The sequence below is a fragment of the Delphinapterus leucas genome, chromosome 2 (assembly GCF_059928025.1).
Source record: "Delphinapterus leucas isolate spDelLeu-1000000601 "Yukka" chromosome 2, BTC_Dleu_Yukka2, whole genome shotgun sequence".
NCBI lineage: Eukaryota > Metazoa > Chordata > Mammalia > Artiodactyla > Monodontidae > Delphinapterus > Delphinapterus leucas.
The window spans coordinates 173132868-173144984 of NC_143130.1; the positions used below are offsets into that span (position 1 = coordinate 173132868).

Below are 12117 nucleotides of genomic sequence, written 5' to 3' on the forward strand. Positions count from 1 at the left end.
TCTACACAGCGTAGCTGCTAGTACCTTGATGACAGTAAAAAATAGTTGAGTATTGAGGCAAATTCTCCCAGCACCTAAATCACTCCTCCTGGATGAAGGGAACTCCATGTCTATTAAAATCCTCATATTAAGGCCCATCACGAAATTCCTTGGTTCTATGTATGCCCCCTCCCCTACTCGGTAATTAAAGACCATCATGGATGGACAGATTTTTACATCTTCCTTTGCCTTTAGGTGCCCGGCATAGCACTTAAAGGTGGTAAGTCTTCACAATAATAAACTCTGGCTTTCATTTAATTGAGTCCCAATTAAATTTTAATAGTGGTCAGTGGGGTTGAGTTCCCTGCCTTTTAAGAGATACTTTTTTTGTCCTAAACAGTACATTAGGAGCTTGAAAGAGGTGATGAGACTTACTGAAGTGCTCATTTAAAATAATCATTAAAAATAATCTGATTCAACGTGGTTCAAAATAATATATTTAGCTTTTTTCTTGTATTTTATCTAATAGGTCAGAAAATTTGCCACTTACGTAGTTGCTGCCGGACTTCAGTATGGAATGGAAGGAGGCATCTTACATGCTTTCTTTAAGGTATGACTTTTCCATGACTATAACTTTTTTTAAGTGTTTTACACTAAGGTTACACAATTCGAAGGTTATGTACTGGCTAGGCCCATTTAATAGCAGAAAGTTAAGGAAAATATGGATGTCCAACATAACTACCTCTTTTTCTTGTATTTCCCACACTCAGAATAATAAAGGAAAAAATGGATCTCCCTTCATTCATGAGGCAAATGTTGATCCAGTGCCTACCATGTACCAGAAACCATTGTAGATACTGGGAACACAACATGATAAAGTCCCTGCCCTTGTGGAGCTTACATTCTAGTGGGTGGAGAAGAAGAGCGATAGATAATGAACAAGTTAGCCAGTAAGCAGAGTATTTCAGATGTTGAAAAATAATCTGGAAAACAATGAAGCAGAGAAAGGTAGATAGAGCATGTGGGGCTAGGGTTGGGGGTTAACATGTCTTTATGTGATGGTTGAGGAAGGCCTTTCTTTTTTTACTTTATTTTATTTTTATATTTATTTTACTGTAGTGTAGTTGATTTACAATGTTGTGTCAATTTCTGCTGTGCAGCACAGTGATTCTGATATATATGTATATATAGAGATATTCTTTTTCACGTTCTTTTCCATTATGGTTAATCACCAGATATTGAATCCAGTTTCCTGTGCTATACGGTGGGACCTTGTTGTTTATCCATTCTGCATATAATAGTTTGCATCTGCTAATCCCGAACTCCCACTCCATCCCTCCCACATGCCTCCTCTCCCTTGGCAACCACAAATCTGTTCTCTATGTCTGTGAGTCTGTTTCTGTTTCGTAGATAAGTTCATTTGTGTCATGTTTTAGATTCCACACATAAGTGATAGCATATGGTGTTTGTCTTTCCCTTTCCGACTTACTCCGCTTAGCATGATCATCTCTAGGTCCATCCATGTTGCTGCAAATGGCATTATTTCATTCTTTTTTATGCCTGAGTAGTATTCCATTGTATATATGTCGCACATCTTTATTCATTCATCTATCGATGGACATTGAGGTTGTTTCCACGTCGTGGCTATTGTGAATAGTGCTGCTATAAACATAGGGGTGCATGTATCTTTTTGAGTAATAGTTTTTTCTGGATATATGCCCAGGATTGCTGGATCATATGGCGACTCTATTTTTAGTTTTTTGAGGAGCCTCCATACTGTTTTCCATAGTGGCTGCACCCATTTACATTCCCACCAACAGTGTAGGAGGGTTCCCTTTTCTCCACACGCTTTCCAGCATTTGTTATATGTAGACTTTTTAATGATGGCCATTCTGACCAGTGTGAGGTGGTACCTCATTGTAGTTTTGATTTGCATTTCTCTAGTAACTAGTTGAGCATCTTTTCATGTGAGGAAGGCCTTTCTAATGATGTGACATTTGAGCAGACAGTGAAAGGCAATGGGGAGCCAGCTAAGTGGCTTCCTGGGGAAAGGCAGTGGGCCCTGCAAGTGCAAAGAACCAAGGCAGGGGCTTCCCTGGTGGTGCAGTGGTTGAGAGTCTGCCTGCCGATGCAGGGGACGCGGGTTCGTGCCCCGGTCCGGGAAGATCCCACATGCCGTGGAGCGGCTGGGCCCGCGAGCCGTGGCCACTGAGCCTGCGCGTCCAGAGCCTGTGCTCCACAACGGGAGAGGCCACAACAGTGAGAGGCTGGCGTACCAAAGAAAAGAGAACCAAGGCAGAAACGTGCTGGCTGGGTTAAGGAGCAGCAAGAAGACCAATGTGGCTGAAAGTGCTGGAGGATGGGGGGTGATGGAGTCAAAGAGGTGATGGAGGAGTCAGATGGATCCCAGCTTTGTAGCCCATTGTGAGGGTTTGGGCTTTTATTCTGAGTGGGTTGGGAAACAGACTATTTTGAGCATAGAAGTGGCCTAATCTGTCTTAAGTTTTCAAGGATAACGCTGTTCTTCTGCTGAGTTGAGAATGTACTGTAGGGGGCCAAGAGCAGGGTAGTACCTAAGACCTGGGTGGAAATGGTGGAGACACTGAAGATGTTGGGATTTGGAATGTTTTGAAGATGAAGCCAATGGGATTGGCTCCCAGCTTGGATGTAAGGGTGACAGAAAGAAAGTAAAAATGACTTTAAGGATTTTGGTGCAAGTAACCAGAAGTAGGGAGTTGCCGTTTACTGAGATGGGGAAAACTGGGAAGGGACAGATTAGGGCGAGGTATGCAATCAGTGGGAAGTTCAGGAGCTCAGCTTAGACACGTTGAGTTTGAGATGGCTGACATCCAAGTATCGATACTCAGCAGGGAGGGAGTTGGACGTTGCACTGGAAGGTGGCAGGTGTGTTTGGAGATTATGGAGGTAGTCAGGACTAGAGTTATAACCTTGGAAGCCATCAGCATATGGGTGGAATTTAAAACCACAAGACTGGATGACATCACCTAGAGAATGAGTATGGAGTAGAGAAGAGGTCTGAGGACTGAGTCCTGGGACACTCCTATATTTGGAGATTTACAAGGATATGGGAGGGAGTCGGGAAAGGCAGCTGAGGAGGAGTTCCCAGTGAACCAAGAGGGGAGTGTGGAAAAAGACACGTGAAAAAAGTGTTTCTAAAATGAAATAATGACCAACCATATCACACACGGCAGATAATCAAGTAGGATGAGACCGGAGGATTGATCTGGATATTTTTGGAATCGGGCAGAACAAAAGCCTGATAGGAGTAGGTTCAAGGAGGGAGCGCGAAGAGAGGAAGTGGAGACGGTGAGAACAGAGGAGCATTCTGAGAGATTTTGCTGTAAAATGGGGCAGAAAAAGAAGGCAGGAGCTAGAAGAAGAAGTTTCAGGAAAGTGTTGGCTGGTTGGTTTTTTAATACAAGAGATATGACAGCTGAAGAAGATGAGCTAAAGAAAGCTCTTTCTCTTTGCCCGTGCTCATCTAACTTTTACCTACCTGACCACCGGATGCTGGCCTTCCAGGCCTCTGCACGGGACCCTCTTGTCTTCTCCATCTACACTCTTTCCCTGGGTTGGGCTGTTCAATCCCATGACTGGTGCCAATGACTCTCAAACATCAGTCTCCAGCGGGACTCCCTCTCCTTAGTTATCACTCTGCAGATCCATCACCTCAACTTGGATGTTTTCACAAATCCAAACTACATGGACAATCACCCCCATACCTGCAGCTCCTCCAGGGCCCCACCTCAGGAAATTGGACCACCTTCCACCCAGCTGCACCAACCAGAACCCAACTCCTTCCTCTTTCTCATCCATCACAAGATCTCCAAGTCCTCTAGAGACGACCTCCCCAATATCTCCCTTCTCTCCAACCCAGCACCTCCAACTCCCCACCCAAAGGCTAGGAAAAACCCTCCCTTGTCCTCACCTGTCATGACCTCCGTCTCTTCATTTAAACTCTTACTTCTCATCATCCCTTCACAAGGCAACCAAAGCAAATCCAGTGATGTCACTTCCCTGCTTAAAGCCCTTCAAGGGTTTCCCCAAGTCCAAAATATCTTACAAGATCCAATGGTCTGCTGTGGCCCCCACCCCTACCTCTTTCACTCTTGAAAAGTGATATAAAATCATCTAGTACATGACAGTTAAACAGTACCCAGACTATCTATTTATTTACTGAAATATTTAATGAAGGGAAAAGACAAAGATCTGGACTCTGAAGATCAGGGTTCAAATCCAGTCAAAGGCACTCATTGGAAGTGTGATGTCCTGGAGGATACTTTATGCACTAAGCATTTCATCTACAAACTGATGATAATTACCCCCAGCCAGTGGGGGTAATTTTAAATTTTAATTCTCACTTTTATGAGAATTAAAGACACCATGCATACTAAAGAATTTTCTTTCTATGCAGATGACCACTAAAGACAGCTGATGAGATTATGATTTCTTGAAAAGTATTTCAGCCCTGAGGTTGCACTTTATTTCTCCTAATAGGATTTGATCAGCAACTAAATCTCATCAGAACTGATTTACAAAACATCTTGAAGCTATTATTTCATCGGATAGATAGATCTTTTTGGGTGCCTCTGACTATGGCTCTGTCTATGAGCTGTAATAGTCAGGCACACATAACTGGGGAAAATATGCTTTTGCTTTTCTTTCCTTTAGCTAGCTTGGTCGGGTGAGGTCCCTGCATTACCAGTTTTTGGAGATGGAACAAATGTAATTCCAGCAATTCATGTTCTTGATCTAGCAGGGTAAGTATTCTACCAGATATATGACTTCCCAAGAATTAGCTGACTACCGTGTTTGTTTCTCACCGGGTGCTAGGACCCCCACGTGTATTATTGTATTTCTTCTTCACAACGACCCTAAGCAGAAGGTACTTTTATCATCTCCACTTTGCATCTGATGAAATTGTGTCCATCACCTAAAAGCTCCACACTCCTGATAGCAGGTTCAAGTTCACCTTTTAGAAACCTTACCAGCAGAATAGCACGTCTTCCAGTTTGGGAAAAGAACTCTTTATATGCGTTCTGGGGACCTGGTCCTTTGTCCCAGATGAGATTGATATGTCCAGTCCACCAACTTAAATTCCAGAAATTTGTGAACTATAAACCAGAAGCTTTTTTTCTTTTTTTTTTTGGCAATTGTTAAGTGATGTTAACACGCGTTTTTCAGACTCACGGAGTATCCCCGGGTCCCCTTCTCCTTCTTTGCAGACACTGACTTAAACACTAAGTCAAAGATAGGGTTCACTTTATTTGCAGTTCATCGCTTGTACATTTCGAGTTCCAGGGGCTTTATTCTGTCAACCCCTCGGCTCACCCCACGGGAGGGAGCAGCGCCTCTCTGAGATTCTTTCTGGTTTCTAGATCCCCCCCTCTTTCTCTCATCCACCAGCCACTATTAAATTAGTCTCAATCCCAAGCAGATTTACAGATTTACTGGGAAACAATGAAGCTTAAACTTCAAGACCCTCCCCTGCATGGGTCCCTTCCACGACCCTAAACTTCATTTTTATTATTGTTCTCAAAGAGGGATTCCCTAAGTTGTCTGAGCTTCAGACTCTACATAAAACCTAGATCTGGGCTTCCCTGGTGGCACAGTGGTTGAGAGTCCACCTGTCGATGCAGGGGACGCGGGTTCGTGCCCCGGTCCGGGAGGATCCCACGTGCCGCGGAGCAGCTGGGCCTGTGAGCCGTGGCCACTGAGCCTGTGCGTCCAGAGCCTGTGCTCTGCAGCGGGAGAGGCCACAGCAGTGAGAGGCCCACGTACCGCAAAAAAAAACAACAAAAGAACCTAGATCTGCTCCAGCCAACATTGACACTGGACACAGCAGGGCTGACACGGACCCTTTTTTCCTGCAGAGATTTTACATGATTACATTATCAGGTTTTAAAGTTGTGAAAGAATCTTACATTATTAAATTAATTAAATTATTCCCATTACACAAGGACTCGGGGGCCCTTGCGGTAGCATTTTTTTCCAACAAGTTTCTTGAAGACTGTCAACTATTTAACAAAGGAAGAAGCTACAAGAGAAAATGTTCTGTGAAATTAATATAAAACAAATATGAAATGGATATTTAGACAGGTGCGTTTGTTTTATTTTCGTTTGACTGAAAAGGAAGCTGAGATGGAGGTAGAATCTACAGCCTTGTGACAGTTTTCCATTCACTATTGTTTCTCTGGAAATTTTTTCATCTGTATTCAAATCCCTGTTCTGCCCCTCACTAGCTGTGTGAATTTGGGAAAGTTGCTTAACCCCTTTGGGTCTGATTTTCTCATTTGTGAGATGTGGATGATAATAGCCTTACCTGAGAGGGTTGTTCTGAGAATTCCATGGGGTAACACCTGGAAAGCCCAGAGCACAGGCCTGATGGAGTTAAGCCCTCAGACATGTTGGCCATCATTCATAATTAATCCAGGGTAGGAAATCTAAGCCACTCCGTGCTATGTGACTTAAGAAGCCACAGCTTCTGTGAATCTGTGTTTTACTTTGTGAAACACCTTCCCCAAAGCATTGTTTGGGGACTTTAATGAGCCACTGGGTAAGCGGACTTCATCAACGCAAGTCCTGTTGGGGCTCAGCTACTCTTGTACTTGGGGCGAATCTGGAGCCAGGTGGACCTGGCTTCCAATCCCGGCCCTTCTACCTTCTCATTAGCTCTTCAGCCCAAGAAATGTCACTTAACGCTTTACCAGCTTCCTTCACTGTAGAGTGGGGACAACCATCCCAACCCTGACCTTGTTGGAAAATAAGATAATTGCTAAATCACCAAACCTGGCATCTGGTCCGTGGGGGTGGCATCCACTGAATTCTATTTACTATATCTCCTTTGTTTATTCCCTCTGGGGGCGATGTTCCCTGGCGGTCTGCAGAGTGATACAGAACATAATAGACCATGTGCCAAAGTTCCGTTACCTGGTGGCTGTGGACGAGTCAGTTCATACTCTGGAAGACTTTGTCAAGGTATAGCCATGTCGTCCCAGTCAGACTGGATGGCATCTCTTAAATCATTTTACCCACCCCCCCCACCCCGCCAAAGTATTATAATTATGGAATCAGGAGTGCTAACAAGACCGGGGACTCCTAAAATACAATATCCTTAAACCCAAGCTTGCTATTTGTATCTGCAGTATATGTATTGGGAAATTACAACCACAGTGTTTTTTTCTCCAGTATATGCACAGAGGGGAGCAAAAAAAGTCCACTGTAGGACTCACACACACACAAATCACACACCGCGATACTAAAATCTATCTGTGAATTGTTCCCCAAAGTACTCATATGGTCAAGTTCACCAAACCTACTGGCGGCTTCCAGGAACTCTGGGTCTCTGAGGGCCCCCTTTCCTATCTGGGCTGCTCTGGCTAAAGCCACCTATCACCTTATGGCCCAGCTGGCCCAGCCAGTGCGGCCTTCTCTCACCCTTTCCTTGGCCACCCCTACTAATTCTTAAGATTCGGCTCAGACATCTTCCTCTGCACCCTCCTGGCTCCACCCCGCCTCCGCCATGGGCAAGGCCCTCTTTTCCAGACGCCTAGATCAGACAATACACACAAGCATCTGTCTCTCCCTTTTCAGACTGGGGGCTCCCTGAGGGCAGAGATCGGGCCTTATTCATCTCTGTGCTCTTTAACTACGTGTGGAACAAATACACCAGTGAATACCCTCAGTGCTCTCCCCCGTTGCTTTGCAAATTTTTTTTTTGTATTCAGTTATGTTTATATTCATTTGAGAAATTTTATATTGAAATCTTACAGGTCAACCAAATAATATTTCTATGTTTCTCTAACAGTGCATCAGTAAAAGTACTGGCCCTGGGAAAATCCAGAAAGTACCCAAAGAAAATGCTTTCCTAACCAAGGACTTAACAGTTAGTATATAAGAGATTCTTTTTTTCTACTCTTGTCCTAAAGGTGTTGGTTCTTGAGGGATTTGGAGTCAGAAGACCTGGCTTCCAAGTTCATTTCACCACCTCCTGCACAGCTGGCCGTCTTAGCTATCGCAACTTCCTCTTCACCTCTGTGAGCCTGTTGGTTTTTGTTTTTTCTTTTTTTGAAAAACCCTCAGAGGTTGTGGTCAGAAAATGTATTTGAAAGCTCTCTGATGTGTAAAATGCTATACAAGCACTGAGTGTTGCTCTCTTTGGCCTCTTTCAAAAATTCAAACAGGAGGCTGAATTTCTGATTCCATCACAGCAGCAATGAAAGTACAGTTTTAGTCATACAGCGCATTCCTCCAGCTTGTTTTAGAATATAATATTTTTAGGAATAAATTGCAACAAAACGGTGTATTGGAACATGTTTCTGAAGGAACTGATATCATTGGTTGCCTCTGAGGAGCAGAACTGGGTGGGTGATGATGGGGACCAAAGGGAGTGCTTTCCCCTCTACTTTTCTTTTTAATTGAAGTATAGTTGATTTCCAATGTTGTGTTAGTTTCAGGTGTACAGCAAAGTGATTCAGTTATACATATATATTTTTTTTTCCAGATTCTTTTCCCTTATAGGTTATTACAAAATACTGAGTAGAGTTCCCTGTGCTATACACAGGGAAGATAACCTTGTTGGTTATCTATTTTATATATGGTAGTGTGTATAAGTTTCCCCTATACTTTTTGTTCTTTTGGATTTTGAACCGTGTGATTGCACTACTCAAAAAATAGGTAGTATTAAAATTTGTAAAAAAAAAGGAAGAAGGAGACCTTCCACTTGGGCTTCTAGTATCTCCCTACTCTTTGAGTTGCTTGTGTCACTGTACCAGCCAGGATGCTGCCCGTCACAAGAGAGCAGATGTGAGGGAAGTTTAGGGTCACAGAGTCTCACAGCAGGTGCTCTGTCAAAACTTAGAGCTGCCTTAGTTGACGGCCATCTTTAGTGAATGTGTTCATATTTTTTTCTTCAGTAACTTCAGTGATTTGGGTTTGTTATAACTCTCAAGTGGGAAAAAAAAAAAGGACAAATCTCTAATGTTCCTTTATCTCTTAGCAAGAAGACATTGACCATTTACTGGTCAATTTGAGAATGGAGACACTCTTTGTGAAGGAAAATTTTAACATTCGATGGTTCGCCCAAGCAGGATTTGTGGAAAATATCAATGGTATCCTCAAAGAGTACAAGCAAAGCAGAAGATTATTGGTAACTATAACCACTTCCTGTGTAAGCTTCTGATTTAAGCAAAGTAAACGAAACTTTGGGTGTAATTACACCAATGAAAGTACTTTTTCAAACGTCTGAATTTCTAAATTCAAGTTCTTTTTCAATCTTTTTTTTTTTTTTTTTTTGGCCACACCACGCAGCTTGCGGGATCCTAATTCCCCAACCAGGGATCAAACCCGTGCCCCCTGCAGTGAAAACGTGGAGTCCTAAGCACTGGACCGCCAGGGAATTAATTCCCTCAAGTTCTTTTTCAAATTTGACCTCTTGCCCAGGCCAAAAAAATCTACCTCTATATTCTAGTGATACTTGCCAATTGAATATTACAAATTTTTAAGTTGACAGAGATGGTTGTTATGCTAGACACAAACTGAACATGATAGGAAGCCCCAGACCGATGGTCACAGAGTTGTCCCTATAAGGGAAAATGTCTGGTACCTTACTGGCCTGCCTGTTTCACCCCGGGTATACGTCTGGAAAAGGGTAGGTAGGAGGCGGGGATGTCTGATGATTACTTTTTTTTTTTTTTTTTTTGCTGTACGAGGACCTCTAACTGTTGTGGCCTCTCCCGTTGCGGATCACAGGCTCCGGACGCGCAGGCTCAGCGGCCATGGCTCACGCGCCCAGCTGCTCTGCAGCATGTGGGATCTTCCCGGACCGGGGCACGAACCCCTGTCCCCTGCATTGGCAGGCGGACTCCCAACCACTGCACCACCAGGGAAGCCCCCTGATGATTACTTTGATCTTTTCTTGTTGGCCACGGGATTTGCCAGTCATTTTAATCACCACAACTTTTCGTAGATATTCTTATCTACATATCTAGACGAGGAAGCCAAGGCTCAGAAGACGGAGCAATTTCTTCAAGGTCACACAGCTAGTCAGGGATTCAAATTAGCTAAGATGCCAACTTAGCTAGAATGGCCTTACTATGGGAGCCTCCACACGCCCGTCTCTGAAATCAGGTAAATGCATCACTTGCCCACATCTTTGGATTTATCCCAGGGAGGCATTCCAAAGATGAGAGTAAATGTGACATGAGAAGGCATTTTGAAAGCTATAGTCTATGAGTGACAGGTGCCATCATAGTTGAATTGCCATCGTGCATGGAAATACTGCATAAAAGCAAGTAGAGTTGCCATTGTATCCTAAGAACAATATTCTCCTGAAAAGCATGCCTTGTTGAGAATCAGTAAAAGATGTGCCACTTTAAAACCTAGAAAGAAAAAGTTTTTTAAAAATTTTAAGTAATTAAAAAAAAAAAAAAGATGTACCACTTTACAAAAGAAACAATGATTGGAGACTTCCCTGGTGGTTCAGTGGTTAAGACTCTGCGCTTCCAGCGCTTCCACTGTAGGGGGCGCGGGTTTGATGCCTGACTGGAGAACTAAGATCCCACATGCTGTGTGGCACAGCCAAAAAGTTTTTTTAAAAATTAAAAAAAAAAAGAAACAATGATCCTTTTAAGCATCTGAGACACCCACGACGGCTCTACTTGGAGGCTGTCCCGAGGCACAGAGCAACCTGAGAGGTTAGACTAGTATTGTCGTTTGTGGGTCAACGTAAAACAACACCCAGTCAGAGTAGAGACGGGACAAGACACCTTAAAGAGACCATACGGTTCCTGATTAGCAAAACTGGACAGGACATGATAGAAGGAGTAAGCATATCTAAAAATTAAACTGAGTCTATCCATCCCTGGGGGCATTGGTCAGCTTGGCAGCATATAACAGGAAACACGACCAAGGACAATGTAGACAGTGCCACACCAGCGACATCCAGCAAGATGGAGCCTCAAGCCAAGGGCCTCCACAACTCCAGTTCCTTTAGCAAGGCAAAGTCATCCCTGTGCAGAGACAGGTGCATCCAATCACCTTGACCTAATACCATTCAACAGTCCATCCATCCAACTCTCCTTGGTCTGATCAAAGCTCATCAAGCTACTTTCTAAACGTGTCTGCCTTGAGGGGTAAATGTGCCAGACACGTGCACTTGGAGTGTTCTGAGTTCAGTGGCAACCCTACTTCTCATTATAACTGAATAAACTACCATTCTGGTTTTGTACCCGGATGAGGTGAGCTTACCCCAGGAGACAGATCCGCCCTTGGTGTGTGGATGAAACAAGGCGCATGCACCTGCCCAGTTGACAGCTGGACAACAGGCCTTGGTGACTGCACCATGCCTACCTCGGAGCCCAGCCCTGTCCATCAAGACTCAGCTCCAGAGATGCTCTCCTGACTGCTGCCACCCTCCACTGCCCGCCATCTTGGTCATTGCCATCACCCTGAGAGAGCCTGTCCCTAAGCAGACAGGGTCATTCACGTCCACCACGCCTTACCCAGTACCACTGCAGTAGCCCTGCTCACTCCCTTCACAGCCTTGGCTGCCTCATCTGACAAATAGTAATAATAACAATAGTAGTAGTATTAATAATAATGATAGTAGTAATAATAACAATAACCAACTCTGTGCATGAAATTATGTAGTCTTTAAGCACATGGACACTCTGCCCATGGAAATGCTTTTCAATGGCATGATTTAAATAAAAAATTTTTTTAATTTAAAATTTAAAAAATTTGCCTTGCAAAATACCAGGCTTTAGTTTCACAACTGTTTGGACCATTTTGAAAGAAATGACTATTTGTCACTGATGTTTTTATTTCTATTAGAAATAAACAAACATTTGCTCACCAGTTATGAATGTGATGAGCTTCTAGAAACTTTTTTAAAAAATGAGTGTATTTTTCAGATGTAGAGAACAAACGTATGGACACCAAGGGTGGGAAAGCAGGGGGTTCAGGGGTGGGGTGGTGGTGGTGGGATGAACTGGGAGATTGGGATTGACATATATACACTAATATGTATAAGATAGATAACTAATAAAAAATAAAATTTTAAAAAATGAGTGTATTTTTAAAAACTAGGATAAATTAACTGTTTTCATTTATTTTTTT

General features: G+C 43.3%; 1 protein-coding gene across 1 annotated transcript in view; it reads left to right on the plus strand.

The window, feature by feature from the left end:
• Positions 1 to 12117, plus strand: part of AK7 (adenylate kinase 7) — a 54927-nt gene that overhangs the window by 23076 nt on the left and 19734 nt on the right. Inside the window, exons 6-10 of the mRNA XM_089908183.1 lie at positions 509 to 589; positions 4672 to 4760; positions 6888 to 6978; positions 7808 to 7885; positions 8999 to 9148. Of these exons, the coding sequence (XP_089764309.1) occupies positions 509 to 589; positions 4672 to 4760; positions 6888 to 6978; positions 7808 to 7885; positions 8999 to 9148 (489 nt within the window). The remainder of the gene's footprint in view (positions 1 to 508; positions 590 to 4671; positions 4761 to 6887; positions 6979 to 7807; positions 7886 to 8998; positions 9149 to 12117) is intronic.